The 16233-nt window shown below is 31.5% G+C and overlaps 1 protein-coding gene across 3 annotated transcripts; it reads left to right on the top strand.

Annotated features, from left to right (window-relative positions):
• The first annotated feature begins 10591 nt into the window (after positions 1-10591).
• Positions 10592-16222, top strand: LOC112020343 (probable trehalose-phosphate phosphatase F). Of its 3 annotated transcripts, XM_024052900.2 has the most exons (14): positions 10594-10746; positions 10890-11002; positions 13261-13377; positions 13481-13953; positions 14081-14221; positions 14323-14394; positions 14500-14622; positions 14768-14824; positions 14904-15005; positions 15130-15207; positions 15363-15432; positions 15525-15595; positions 15681-15773; positions 15894-16222. In XM_024052900.2, the coding sequence occupies exons 4-14, from the start codon at positions 13684-13686 to the stop codon at positions 15975-15977; spliced, it is 1161 nt and encodes a 386-aa protein (XP_023908668.1). In that variant the 5' UTR covers positions 10594-10746; positions 10890-11002; positions 13261-13377; positions 13481-13683; the 3' UTR covers positions 15978-16222. The 3 variants fall into 3 exon arrangements, with proteins under 3 accessions (XP_065627680.1, XP_023908668.1, XP_065627679.1); XM_065771608.1 differs by lacking the exon at positions 15894-16222 and having other exon boundaries at positions 10592-10746; positions 15681-15779; XM_065771607.1 differs by lacking the exons at positions 10594-10746; positions 10890-11002 and adding an exon at positions 11764-11875.
• The last annotated feature ends 11 nt before the right edge of the window (positions 16223-16233 follow it).

Raw genomic sequence — 16233 nt, 5'->3', positions numbered from 1 at the left:
ATAACTCTATATATTTTTCTGGTGTGTTCACATGGTTTTATCAATGTTGTCCAATCAGGTTTGGCCATTGACCTACCTGTTTTTTTTTGGGCAATGGAATCCCAAGTCTTACAAAATTGGTAGCTGAGAAGAAAGTCTATATTTCATTGGATGAGTGTTTATTATATATAGTTATCACAAAAGATCCTTTTCTTTTTTGCTACAATAATAGCTCAAAAAGATATTTAAAAAAAATAAAAATAAAAAATAAACAAAGGAATAGAAGTCTCTTTCGGTTCACCCTCAGTGCTTAGTAGGAGTAGTTAGCTAGACTCGAACTTTCCATTTTCTACCCTAGACTTCTAATGTCTTTTCACCTAAACAATAATGAAGAAAATTAAGCTTCTTTCTGAGAGTTGATTAAGTCAAAGTTTAAGAACGTATACGCTGCTCCTGGAATTTTATTATTAATAAATTATTATAGTTAATTTGGTCCAATATTTCTTTTATTGATAGATATAATAGATTTCAACTTATAGTGTATGTTCTATAATAATTGTTTTTTATCATTATGTTAAAACACTAATATATTTTTTTTGGTGTAGGCGATATTCAAATTCAAGTCCCTTTAAAAAAAAAAAAAAAAAAAAATCCTAATTCCTAATTCTACAATAAAAAAATAATTTTTTTTTACTAATTTATCTAATTAAAACCCAATTTTGATTTAATAGTTAAATAAATGCATGGTGCAAAATGGTCAAGTAATTGAGAGACGGTCAATATATATATATATATGCTGTGGAATATTTGGTGCAAAATGGTCAAGCTCAAGTGTGAATTTATTTTTATTTTGAAAGGTTTACTGTTCTTACTTTAAATAAGACAAAGTTTAGTTATAAAATTAGTTGTAACATAAAATTACAAACTTACTCAATATTTTTTTTATTAGAAGTGAATTTTGATAAACTCACTATTGGATTACATATTCTTCTTATATCTTCCGTATTTACAAAATTTCTAGAAAATTAAATATCAATAGTTATATCATCAAAAAATTGTTTAAATTGAAAGTTTTTAATTATAATTTAAAATTTATGTATAAGATATAGACTTATAAATTATATAGTAAACAATATCCAATTAACACAAAATTTGATATGTGTATTAAAAGAGTAAAGAACATGCAATTCAATATTTAGATTTTCAAAATATGTAGTAATGTTTATTTTATTGAGTAAGGTTGTAGCTTTAGGTTACAACTAATTTTGTAACTAGACTTTATCAAAATAAATATAATAATAATAATAAAAAAAGGGTGTAGTTGTCATAGTGTGAACGAAATCACTATAGCTTCTAACAAATAGCATCTCATGTTGTTTGAACTTTAAGCCGTTATTTAGGGTTTTAAGTTCAAAGTTTGAACTCATGACACCCTTTTCAACCAGAATGTGGAAGTTTGCATTCTTTCAACAATTCAATTGTTTACTAATAATGAATGGACTGTGTTGAGCGTTTCCGTGATCACTAAGGTAACTGGAAAATATTTCACATCTAAGTAGGACCGGTCCTTAATACACATCTACATGATACCATATAATTGTGATCATTTAGTTGCATTTCTCTTGATATGTATGCACTAAACCATCATTAAGACACTGTATATAAAAAATAAAAATAAAAACGCTTTAAGTGAATCCACATATAAAAATGATCTACATTCATGAACTCTCTGTATAATGCATTTTTGAAAGAAAACCATAATACATGAAAGAGACTGTAGAATCTAGAAATTACTCTTATCATTTGACTAATATATTATTATAGATTTATAGCACAATAGTAATCTTTTTTAATTAATCCAAGATAACTCTTCACCCGGTTCTAATGACTATTGTCTTCTCAACACATGAAAAGGCAACTTATGTGAACAAGGACCATATAAATATATAAATGTACGTACAAATTGTAAATTTGTAACTACAGGACAACTTGGGAACTATTCATAATTCATAGATATAAAATAGTTTGAGGATAAAATTAATCGAAAGAATATGCTGTGCATATATAAATAACGAGCTGGTGCCACAAACAATAGACTTCCCACACTGATAAAATAAGTAAAAAATAGAGTACCCACACGAAAAAAAAAAAAAAAAAAAACACTGTAACCTATACATACTATGTACGCTTTTAAGAGATAGAAAAGGCTGCATAGGTGGATAAGAAAGTAGAGAAACCTGTTAATGTAGAAAGAAAATAAAAGACAAAATTTCCTAAACTTTTAATTAATTAACTATTAATCTGACTTTTGTATCAATTGATTTTTCAAAGAGTTTTTGATTGTCTCTATTATTTGTAGAATTTGATATGCTAAAAGCTTTGCCAATTACTGTACATTATACATCCTAGCATTTGGTTTGATTAGGCTTTTTTATTTTTATTTTTTTGAGGGAAAGCATTTGGTTTGGTTTGAAGAATATCCACAACATCCAGCTTTTCAGGAATAAAAGTACATAAGAATCTAGATGCCGGAGATTAAGTCAAATCTCCTAACATTAACATATACAAAACAAATAAGTATTTCAATTTTTTATGTTTTACCAGGACATCATGCAATCAAAATTATTTATTTACTCCATTAGGGCATTAACAGAATAAAAAATTCTAAATATGAGATTAAAAAAAAAAATCAGTGAAGATGAATATAACCATAATATTAAAAGAGTGGAATAGATAGAAGTAGTACTTTATTGAAAAAAAAAAATTAACAAATTCCCTAACATAAGTACTTTATTAAAAAAATTAACAGATATTCTAAGGGTATTTGTTAATAAATTATTTTAGAAAAATTTTTATAAAAAAAATTATGTTTTGACGGCTTTTTCTATTTTCCATAAAAATGACATTAAAATTTTACTAAAATGATTCACTAACAAATGTTTTAAGGATAAGGCAAAAAAAAAAAAAAAAAAAAGAAAAAAGAAAAAAAGAGATGGGATGCACATTCCCCCAGAATGAGAATCATGTTGTGGATTCCCTTACTTGATCTATTTATAACAAAACAAAGGAATGCTTGGAATCATGAGAGATTATTGAAAATCAAACTACTGATAATTTTTTTAATAAAGAAAGATAGTTAAAGAAACTATTGTTTTATGAGGAAAAATCACATTGACCGCTCCTAAGGTTTTCTGTTATTACTTATCACACTAACCTCTCCTCTAGTTTGGAATATGACATTCTTCTCCGTTAAAATGCTAACTATTTACACTGGCATTTCCTGGATGATTGAAAAAAATGCTTTAAAAACTCTAATAAATATAGAATTTCCAAATAGAGTGCGTGTGGATGATCATTTAAGTGGATGATAAAATAGAAAATTCAATTTTTTTTATTATTTTTTTTAGTCAATTAGGGGAGGTCAGTATAAATAATTTGCATTTTAGAAAAGAAGTGAGTGTCTTATTCCAAACTAGAGCAAAAGTGTATCTTATTCCAAACTAAAAGTGAGATGAATATAGTAACTGAAAATCTTAAGAGAAGTAATCGTAATTTACCCCATTGTTTTATGTATATAATAATAGTATAAGTGTATAACCGACAATACAAAAGGAGGGAGGCGAATTACAAAAACCTTCGTGAGGCTTATTATAACTTCAACTTTGGTGCTTTTATTTTCAATATACACTAGTTTTCTCCCTAAATATATGATTTACACTTACCTTATTCTATTAACCATCTATAACAACAAATTGTTCATGCAGTTTTTTTTTTAAAATTTTAATTTTAGTACCAAGTGATCCATTTATGTGGCGTTTGGTACAGGGTAATGTTTTAGGATTCCTATGAGTGTTTAAAGATTCCCATATTTGGTTGCAAATTATGCTAGGGAATCAGATGCCAAGGGAATCTGGATTCCCTCCTTAAACTCCTCTCAATAGGAATGTGGATTCCTTTTAAAACAGGTGGGAATCCAGATTCCCAAACTTAAAGGAAATTGTATTTTTTATAAATTGACAATTTTAACCATTTTTTTTAAATGACTTGGAAGTTCACATTCAAATCTAAGGATAGAATGGAAAAAATAAATAATTCATTTAAGATTCCTGGGAATAAACTAAACATAGGAATAACTACATTCTTAGGAATGTGATTACATTCTTAGGAATGTGAATCACATTCCTAGGAATCTGGATGTCAGGAGTAATGTGGATTTCCTCGTACCAAACGCCACATCATAGTGTTCGTTGGGAATATCTTATTTAGTTTTTTACTTAAAGACTTTTTTATAAAAGCACTGCAAATAAAAATTTAGAACTAAATAAAATAAGTTGATTGATTTTTTTTGCTAAAAGTATTGTAGTAAAAAATTTGAAAAAAAAGTAATATAAAGCCTGCAATAAGAAAAAAAGAAAAGTTTTTACGAATATATGCCCTTATGGTATATATTAGCCATCCATTCTAGAAAATTTTTGGGTAAAATATCATTTTCGTCCCTAAACTATCATAAAAGTTCGTTTTTCGTCCCTAAACTTTCAAAAGTTCTATTTTCGTCCCTAAACTATCACAAAAGTTCTTTTTTCGTCCTTAAACTTTCAAAAGTTCTATTTTCGTCCCTAAATTTTCAAAAGTTCTGACGGAGTGCTGACGTGGCTTGACAGAGTGCTGATGTGGGAGGGACGAAAATCAATACGTTTGGAAAAGTTTAGGGACGAAAATAGAACGTTTGAAAGTTTAGGGACGAAAAACGAACTTTTGTGATAGTTTAAGGACGAAAATAGAACTTTTAAAAGTTTAGGGACGGAAAACGAACTTTTGTGATAGTTTAAGGACAAAAATAATATTTTACCCAAAAATACTTAACTTTTTGACCAAAAATGACTTTTGGACCAGGGCACTTTAAGCTAGATGAAGCAAAACAAAAGCTCTTTTTATGGGACCCACAAACGGTTCATGTTTTAAGTAATAAGCTAGCTTTTAAATTGTAGTCAAACGCACATATAGTACTCAATACAAAAGTCGAGTTGACCATCTCATGAATTACAACTTAAACGTAGTTCTTAGTTAAATATTAATTTTACAAATAAAAAAGAGAAGTATTTAACAAACTTCCATTTAATAATATAGACTAAATGAATTTCGGTTTCATGATGTAAAGTATAAAAAGTCATATCAGATTTTTTTTTCTAACTTTAAAAATAATGGTTGCATTTAACAATGGAAGTCAGAAAATTATGTGACTAGAATTTTCTAACAAAGAGAATAGAGCTTCATAGTCATAAAGACAGATAAGATATATATATATATATATATAAATAGGATAAAACTTAGGTACAGTACCTTAGGTGCTGTTCCTTAGATTTCTCTCTTAAAATTTAGTCATATATCTATTTAACTAAAAAATATACTTCTATTATATGAAAAAAAATTCACATGACATAATTTTAAAAGAGGAACTTAAAGAATAACACATAAGTATTGTATTTAAGTCTTACCCATATATATACATAACACAAACCCAAAGGTTTTGAGAAATACTTCCAAACACAAAACACTTGTAATTTCACCCGCAATAGTGATGGTTATCGATAATTATATAGGTAAATAAAAATTTAATTTCTAGTTTTCTGTCTAAATAGATTTGAAAAAAAAAAAAAAAAAAAAAAAGATGCCATGTGATTAGCATTCAACTTTAATGTAAATCTTATTTGTTGATTTTTTTTAAAATTTTAAAATTTATATTTGTTAATGATATTGGAATGAAAATTTTAATTTTGAAAATAAGATGATAGATTTCAAGAAATATTTTATAATTTTCAAAAAAAAGAAAGATAAATTTTTTTTTTATAAATTAAGTGAAATTGATAGCGCCCATAGTATTGAACCTTTATTCTAGAAGACTGAGCACGGACTCCGGCCGCACATTAGATCCCAACGTGATAGCTGAGAAAAAACCAAGCAACCGTACCTGGACCCCAAAGTGGGCCATATATAGCACCGAAATCAATCTCGGCCGTTCCTCTCTACCCTTATATATATATATATATATAATAATAGTACTACTTTTTTTTTTTTTTTTTTACCATTTTCAGCTTTTACTGCTTGGCTCTCCTTTTTTAGGCACACTATCTTAATTAACTATAACAAAGGCCTATTTGACGGATTGTGGGCATGAGCCACGTGACCTCTCTCCCACGAGATTCTTGTGGCTCCAGCTGTTAAAAATAAAAATAAAAAACGAAAAAAAAAACCTCTTTTTTTTTTTAGAAAAAAAGAAAAAAGAAAAAACCTCTTTTACCCAAAAAAGAACCATTTTTCCATGTGACACCCTTTTCACACTTCCCTTTATCAATACTCCCTGCTTGTTGCACAAGATTCACATGCATGATACCCCAAAAAATAATAATAATAATAATAATAATATTAGGGTAAAGTTTAATGGATCGTTGCACAAATTTATGACATGAATTTATCATCACTCACACATATTTCAATAAAACTTAAACAATATTACTTAGAAATCTCTTACCAAACAGACCCTAATTTAGTGGTTATCCTAAGAATTTGTTCTAATGATTTTCAATACCTCATAAGATTCATGAAGTCTCAAAAAGAAGAAAAAAAAAATCATAGTTTTTATTCAGTGTTTGTTTGACTAAAGCTTATAAACTTAGCCTTTTGTTTTTAGTTTTTATGTACAGTTTTTTTTAAATCTCTCCTTTTTTTACTTTTTGAAAATATAAACATGAGTATATTTTAGCATACTTTTAGCAATAAAACTAAATAACTTGTTCCCAAATGGACAATTAATATCTTAAGATCACTCCTAATGATTCTTTGAAAAGGTTATTCCCTGTAATTATTTGTTTCATATATATATATATATATATATATAAAGATTGGATAGGGTGAGTTAAGGGAAATTTTTCAATGGCAAGTTGGGAAATATTCCAAATTTCCATTGACCCACCAACCTTCAAAAACAACAAGTTTGGTTGAAAATTTAGGTGATTTCGACTCAACAAATTGAGCGAGTTAATTTTAATTAATGTTGTATACTAAATTTTAGAAATAATTTTACCATTTACATACAAATTTAAGAAGTTGTATTTTTTTATCAATCCTATAAACCCTTAAAGGAAATTTAGGAAATGACTCACTTTTCCATAAATCAAAGTACACATGCCTTAAGGAATTAGTATTTTCTAACTTTCCTATTAAAAAAAATAAAAATAAAAAATCTATGAGTACGATATCCATTTCACTATGTATACTTTTAAATATGTTGGACAAGTGTAATTCACTTTTCATATTAACATGTCTAAATTATAGAGTTATCACCCAAAAAAAAAAATGATATTAAGGGTCCATTTGAATATAGCTTATTTTGCTAAAAACTAAAAATTGAAAACAATAAAATAATAATTAAAAAGTTACTGTTCATTGGCTGGGTATTATTCAAAAAAAAAAAAAAAAAAAATAAAAATTGAAAACAATAAAATAATAATTAAAAAGTTACTGTTCATTGGCTGGGTATTATTCAAAAAAAAAAAAAAAAAAACACAAACGCAGGAGCTAGATGCAAATGCAGGGAACCCAAATGCACACTAAATTTAAACTAAAAAGATATGTATATATAGGTGGGTTCAGTAGGTCTTGGTAATTTTAAAAAGAAGAAAGTTTCTCTGCAACCTGGATTGCAGGAACTCTCTCCAACCTGTGATGTGTCTGCATCAGAGAGTGACACCTGTCCAACCCACTAAAGCTGAAATTCAAGAAGTAACTCCCGTTACCTCAAACGTTATACCACTTTTCCATATATTTTTTTATTAAAAAAAAAATTTCTCACCATCATCACCTGAACAAACACTCTGTCCTTTCTCTCTCCAAAATCTCACCCTCCAAAGCCAAATTCCCCTCTTCACTATCCCACTTCACACACTTCCTCACGAACCCAGGCGGCCTCTGAAACCCCAAAAAACCACCACCACAGCTCTCCTTCGCCGCCACGAAACTCGAAGACACGAGCTGTGTATGTGCCTGTACCATTTTCCTCCTCTTTCTTCTTCTTCTCGAATCGGTAACAAAGACAACGGAAGGCAAGGAACGAGACTGGGGCCGAGAGTTTGGCGAGACTAGGAGGCGAGAGCAAGAACAAAAGGTGGTTGTTGTGAGAGAGAGCATGGTTCAGGCATTTCGTCGAACACTTCGAGGGAGCATTACCATCGGAAACAATAGATAGATCAAATCCCTTCTCTCTCTATTGGCGCTACTCCTTCCAAACCTCTCTCATTCTGCCGTTCCCATCCCCCACCCACACTGTCGCCGCTGAGAACCACCCCTCCAAAGCCTTCTTTTTGTGGCAATCCCTGTGTGATGAAGATAATTATTTTTGCGGGTTATATCTATGACAAAGACAAAGACGATTCTTTTCGCAGTTACCTCCATGACGAAGATGTATGATTTCGTTCGCAGTAATCTCTATGACGAAGACAAAGACAGACAACTGCCCAACCTTTTTTGAGGTTTGTTTTCCATTAACAGATTTGAGATTTTTAATTTTTTATGCGTGGTATAAAACAAGAAATTCTCAGACTCCAAATCCTTATGAATCACCCCATGCTCATGGCAAAGCTACAGAACTGAGTTCCATAAGTGACCCACGACAAAACTACCGCACAAACCCAGCCACTTTGAAAATCCACCTCACAACCATGGCAACAAGCGACCCACGACAATGATCAACCTAGTCACATCGAAACCACCACTCAAGCCACTCACGGAACCCAACAATCCACTGCACCGATCGACCCAGCCACACTAAAACCCATAACACAAGCCACCCACAGCACCCAGCCAACCATGACACTGATCCACAACACCTACTGCACCAATCCACCCACTCATGGCACCCAACCACACTGAAAATCACCACACAAGCCATTGGTGGAATGCCTTCCTTGTATTGGATCTTGGCCTTGACATTGTCAATGGTGTCGGAGCTCTCCACCTACAAGGTGTGAGAAAAGAAAGATGACAGAGGGTGTGAGAGGAGAGAGATGACAAAGGAGAATTGAAGGAGGAGAGAGAAGATAGAGAAGAGACTAGTTGCGAAAGAGAGAACACGTGAGAGGGAAAGAAAGAGAGGCATGAATAACGGGAGTTACTTCTTGAATTTTAGCTTTAGTGGGTTGGACAGGTGTCACTCTCTGATGCAGACACATCACAGGTTGGAGAGAGTTCCTGCAATCCAGGTTGCAGAGAAACTTTCTTCTTTTAAAAAAACTCAACCCACTACCCAACTTAACCCTTTACTCTATAGTTGTACTCACCCAACCCGCTTAGAAATCAATACCATATCCATGTGGGGCAAAGTGGGTCGAAGAATTTGAATGGATTGAGCAGGTTGTTGATCATAAACATAACTTTTTACACATATGTACATTTGTGTGTGTGTGTACATAGATGTAAAAGTTATGTTTATGATCAAACTCAATAACACAAAAAATTATATATGTATATAAAGTCCACATATGTACATAGATGTAAAAGTGATATTTCATTATCAAAATGCAATAATATTACCTAGAATTTAAAGTTCCAATATTCCGTCCTCACTTACACTTTGTTTGATTGGGGTGATTTGGGGAGGATAGATAAGGGGGAGGAGAAATTAGGAGGAAGTGTTGTTTAGTTGGGGCCTGGTTGATTTTTTTTTTTTTCCTCAGGCCAACTAGAATCTCATCTCCCCAATTTGAGGAGAAAATGGGAGAGGAGAAGGGTAGATGGAAAAGAGTCATTTACCCTTTCAATCCCTCCATTGTAGGTGTGTTTTGTTTGGTTTTTTATAACACAAACGTTAGTTTTTATTTTTATTTTTTATAAACTATTAGAAAAATGTTTTGGTTTTTTTAAAACTCAACGATAGTTTTTTTCCTTCTTTTTATAAAATATTAAAAAATTTATATAGTTGAGGAATGATAATAAAGTTATATTTTCAATTATCTCATTTTTCTTTTTAACTAAATAAAGTAATTTTTATCATTTTACTTTTATATTCTTCTCAAATACTCACAAATCTCTTTTATCTCGCCATTTATTCATCCTCTCATCTTTTTTTATTTATTTATTTTTTTACTGTTCAACCAAACATAGCCAAAAAGAAAAGGAAATAATTTTCAAATCAGCTCTTCTTTTTTTCTCTAAATAAAAATAACATATTTTCAGGAGATAGAACTATGTACACGCTTAATATGTTTAAGAGAAGTACCCAAAAAAAAAAAAGGCAAAAAAAAATCCCACACGTGTCAGTCCACAGTTACCTTTTTAAGTCAGTCTAACTAGGACCCCACAAAAACCATGTACAAAACTATTTATTCGGTTAAACCCAAAAAAAAAAAAAAAAACAGTCGGTTGATATTGATTTTGCCATATTTACTATTACTTTTTAAATATTATATACATTTTAAAATCTGAAATTAAAAAATTTAGACCATTCTGTGGGTTTAATGGTAAATTAATGGCGGTGTTTCCCAATTCAACAACCGTGTTACCTTGTTAAGCACGTCTTTTGCTTCCCATCAAACTCTATAAATACCCAAACTTCTCGCACTTCAAATCCTTCCTTTCCTTTTTGTGGTACACAACGCACATAATATCACATTTTCTCCTTTTTAATCTATTTTTTTCTTTTGGTTTTATTTGTTTTCTCTCTCTGATTGAGAAACATTCTAGGGTTTTCTTCTTCTCCTTTCCGTTTTCTCGGAGGTGATTAATTTCTGTTTTTTTTCCTTATATTTCAACTTTGTTTCTCGCAATTGGTTTTTTTGGTTTCTCTGGGTTCTGGATTCTTAGTTTTCCCAAACGTTTGAAACGGTCGGTTTCGTGACGTGTCTTTCGTTTTGTTTCAGGTTTTTCTTTTTCGATCTGGTCGTGTTTGGTTCGTAGGAAAAAAAGAAACAAGAGAAAAAAAAAAAAAAAACAAAAACAAGTGACCGTTGCATTTTTTTACCTCGTGAATCAGGTACAGTCCTAACCTTTCTGTTATGTTTGGTGTTTGTTCCCGCTATTTTTCAATGTGATTGTAACGCAAATGCAACGTTGTTGGCGATTAATATCATAAAATTCAATGTTATTTTATGTTTTCATATGCGTTTTTCTGGATCTTTAGCCAGACGTAGATTTAAAAAGCGAACCTTTTTCTTTCTTTCTATTTTGAAAAAAAGAAAAATAAAAATTTAAGCTTTTCCTTTTCATTTTCATGGTTAAGATTTTACATACTTTGGTTTTGGACTGTAAGGTGTCTGACCTATGTTTTTGGTGAATTAATTGTTTGGTCCATTTATTTTTTTAATAACATGTAGGTGTGGAGCTGTATGAAATGTATAATAAAGAAAAGCAAATGATTTGACAGCCAATTTGTTTATTTTCTTTTCTTTACTTTAGTACAAATTTCTGTTCTGTCGGTTGCTGTGAACTAGGGAAATATATTCTGAAAATTTCGGCAACGCGTCCTAATCAATTTCCCTTAGATGTAACATGTAAGTGTTACCCTCAAAAGGAAATTTTTTTAACCAATAGCCCATGACCTTAGAATGGGAAAGAATAGCTGAATAGGTGTTGTTTTTAGGTGTAAATTTTCAATGGCGTCCTTTATGGTCGTGCCTAGAAGTTTCTTTAAGCATTGACTTGGTAGTAGAGACTATGAGATATTTTTTTTTTTTTTTTTTTTTTCTTTTACGAATTTGAAACTGACCTACTAGATCTACAAGTGAAAGCTACTTTTGCTCCAATTTGAGCCCATGTAGGCCCACACTTTGCATCATAAAATATATACACAGATATGTGATGATGCATGTATATGCATTATTTAAGAACACGGCTCCTAGACAAGATGGTGAGTTTAGCAATTCAATTTTCATTTACATCTTTAAAATGTAAAAGATACCTCCACAAAATGAAGCAACACAAATAAAAAATGGCTAGCTCTTTGGATCTGGGTTATGTGATAGTTGGAGATAATATTTATTATGGTTGCATGATTTCTTATGAATTTATGTTGAATGGGTTGTATATTACGTGGCTTGATTTTATATATATTTTTATAAACTTGATTGTATGATTCTTGGTATATTATATGTATCTCACATCCCATTAACATGGAAACATCATGTACACGGATTGTTTCTATTAAGGCAAAGAATATGAAATATTTATGGTGATGAGTGATATCCTGGGAGTTCTTAATATGATAATTTTGCTCCTAAAATATATGTCTCTATGGTTTCGTTTCTTAATCTTTTTCCTGGAAAAGAATAAAGTTTATGGTTCATTAAATCGTTCTGAATGCATTTTTCTGTGTTTTGGGTTTTTCAAAGTCTTCATCCATACATTTCATGGAGAATTATTATCATGTCTTCACTGTGAGCCTTTGGAGGAAATCTGTCTCTGTAGATCCGACTTTTATTATTCTCTCTAAATAAGATTTGGTCAAAGTGTCCATTTAACATAAATATACATTAACAAGACAGGACAGGTAGTAGTCTTTTTCCTTGCAGATTATTAATAGGATCGCTATCCATTTCAGAGTAAATAAAAAAAACTATTCGAATTGAAACATGCAGAAGAAATTTTGTTCTACTAGACAATTTTAACAAATCTGTTGAAGGCAATTGAACCGTTCAAACTTGAAAGATTGGCAACTTTCTTGACTGAAAACTAAAGTGGTTCTTGTGGGATCTATCACAATTCACTTGCACCTAAAATCTAGGTAGTAGGTGTCCCAAGCTATATAGCATGGACATGATTAAGTGTATGAGACGAAGTCAATAATTCATTTGTCCTTCTTGATTTGTATCTTTTCAAATGCTTCAGTGTATTGTCCGATTGAACTGGCTAAACTTGGTTGGTATAATTGTTTTGAGGAATTGCTTGACTTTTTCATTATGAGTTTGCTTTTTCATCCCTTAGAATGTCACATATCATGCAATGCTTTTACTTAGAACTCTTTTTCTGTAATTGGCCCCCCCATTTTTCTATCATAATTTTCTTGTTCTTGGACTTTTTTATATACCACCTCAATTGTCGAACCGTTTCATTTCCAAGAACATTAGTATAGAAATTCTACCTTCAGTCTTTTATGAAGTGTCGTTGGGTATCTCTACTGCACTTGTAACACTATTTTATTTTTTTATTAGACATTGTTGTCTGGATATCTCAACAGTTTTAATTAATTTTTCTTACTCTAAATCAGTAGACTCATTTGGATAATTCTCCATGCAGAAATTAGGTACAGTTTTCTGGTATTGGAAGGCAGAAATCAGTTCTTTCCCAAAGAACTTTGTGCAAATGATGTGCAGTTACCTGCTATAAATGCAGTGTAGCTTTGGAAATGAGAAGGTATACTTATTAGTTGGACATTTACTCTATTTAATTCAAGAGACTTTTTTATTCTGTGTGAACAATTTCAGCCTTTGATATAATGCTTTGATGTCTTCAATAGTTTCCAGGAATCGTGTGCTTGATGGACTGCGCGCCCAGCAGCAGTGACAAGAAAACATTGAAGAGGTGGTTTTTCATAGACAAAAGGGTTGGGTAAACAAATCTGGATAAGGAACCTGATTCTGCATATTGACTGACTGGCAGTTCATATCAAAGAATTAGATAAATTCCTTCTATAACTACTTTCCAAGTAATCTGGATCCAATGGACTTGAAAACGAATCAAGTTTCTCCTGTTTTAACTGATCCTGCACCCATAAAGAAGTCAAGACTAGGCATGAAATCTAGTTTGCTGCAGCACTCGAGTACGTTTATAATGATTCCAAGAAAAAAGCCTGGCAAGTTTGATGATGTTCGATCTAATGGTTGGCTGGATGCCATGAAATCCTCTTCACCCCCTCAGAAGAAGCTAATTAAGGATTTCAATGTTGAGGTTGCTTCAGATGATACTGATATTGCTTATTTCTCCTGGATGGTATATGCTTGTTTCTTTTGTTTAATTTATTAGTGGTTTACTTAAAAAAATTAAGTAGATTAACGTTCTTGTTTTGCTATTGATTCTAATACTTCATTTTCATTCCTGTTTCTTTGTGATGGTGCAGCTGAAGTATCCATCAGCACTCAACTTTTTTGAGCAAATTACTAATTATGCAAAGAACAAGAAGATAGCAATGTTTTTGGATTATGATGGTACTCTTTCTCCAATAGTTGATGACCCTGATCGCGCCCTTATGTCTGATGATGTAAGAGGGCGTCATATTTATGTGTTTTATGTCTAGATAGCCCTTTCCTTTATTTCCCTTACTGGTCTTCAGTTTTATGAATTCAAACAAATTGTTGTCAGATGCGTTCTGCTGTGAGAAATGTTGCAAAGTATTTTCCAACAGCGATCATCAGTGGAAGAAGCCGTGATAAGGTAGCTAAGTGTTCTCTTATTGAAGGATTTTTTGTTTTATCCATCTATTTACATATCCTCTGGACACCCTCAGTGTCTGATCCACTACATCTGCATTTTTTTCAGGTTTATGATTTGGTAGGACTAACAGAACTCTATTACGCTGGTAGTCATGGAATGGACATTATGGGTCCTCTCAGTCACACGGTGTCTGATGATCCCAATTGTGTTGAATCTAATGATCAACAGGTAAGCGGTGACAAAATCTTTTACAGCCACCCTTTCTATTAATAAAGTGATTGTAGAATTGGATTTTTTGGGATATTTTCTGCTGAATCTCTTATGCTATACTAATTATATAAATACTTTTCTAACTATTTTGGATTTGGTGTAGGGTAAGGAGCTGAATCTTTTCCAGCCTGCTAGGGAATTTTTACCTTTGATTGATGAGGTGCATAGTCCTTTTTATTGTGAATATCAATTTAGGGTAGTGTATAGGCATATCTTCTAATTCTTTATTGTTCTTGCAGGTTTTTAGAACCCTCGTTGAGAATACTAAAGAGATCAAAGGCGCAAAAGTTGAGAATCACAAGTTTTGTGTCTCTGTACATTACCGTAATGTAGATGAGAAGGTGACGGATTAATTTTGTTGCCTTGTTACCAATTTTTTTTTATAGTTGATCAAATAGATCATTTCTGCACAACTATAATTTCGCTTACAATTTTAAAGATGTTTCTATTATTTTCTGATTTCAGAATTGGCCTGTTGTTGCACAATGTGTTCATGATATTCTAAAGGGCTACCCTCGTTTGCGATTAACTCACGGGCGGAAGGTATTTATTATCTTGCCTGCATCTTGACACGTTTTATATTCCCTCTTGCAGTTTTCTATGCTTGTATGTAAGAGTTATTTTACAATGATTTTGTTAATCTGTTAACAATTTAGGTTCATGTTGACATAGAATTACTTGGTTTTTCCCTTTGTTAGGTTTTAGAAGTCCGTCCTGTGATTGATTGGGACAAGGGAAAAGCAGTTGAATTTCTACTTGAATCTCTTGGTATTGACTCCACTCTCTATTTCTGATTATAAGCAATAAGAACTAACGTTGGTTTTCTAATAGTTGGTTGTGTCATTATCTTATTGTTGCAGGGCTTAGTGATAAGAATGATGTGCTTCCAATCTATATAGGAGATGATAGAACTGATGAAGATGCATTCAAGGTAATCCTACTGTGACTGAATTCCATTGGAGATTGTAATTTTCACATAAGCAGCCAATTAACAATAAATTCTTGTATTTCAACAGGTGTTGCAGGGGGATAATCGAGGTTATGGAATATTGGTATCTCCTGTCCCAAAAGAAACCAGTGCATTCTACTCTCTCAGGAACCCAGAAGAGGTTTAAAACTTTGATTTACACATATCTATAACATCTTGAACATAATTTAGCCTTCTGTACATACTTGCATATAATTTTAGAACTGTTCAATATATAACAAACCCATCATAATATATGCAGGTCATGAAATTCCTCAACACCTTGGTGAAATGGAAGAAGCAGGAAGAAGCTAAATGCGCTATAGATTCGAAGAGGAGCATGTAGTAATTTACTTTATAGTATAGGCATTATATCTAAATTTTATGCTTACATAGCAAATGGAGGCTATTATAGCAAGCTGCATTGTTTCCTATCGGACTTGGCACTTTAGTTTTTTTTTTTTTTCCCTTTGTAAAGCCTTTTTCCCCAAAAGCGGTCTAAGTTCACAGTTCATCCCTTTAGTCGGGATGATTATTATTTAATATTATTTTCCGACATTGGTTTACCAATGGAATTTCTTTTCCTCTAAACGTGTGTATCC

This window comes from Quercus suber, unplaced genomic scaffold (genome assembly GCF_002906115.3).
Source record: "Quercus suber isolate HL8 unplaced genomic scaffold, Cork oak 2.0 scaffold_46, whole genome shotgun sequence".
Classification (NCBI taxonomy): Eukaryota; Viridiplantae; Streptophyta; class Magnoliopsida; order Fagales; family Fagaceae; genus Quercus; species Quercus suber.
This window is presented reverse-complemented; position numbering and strand designations above follow the sequence as displayed.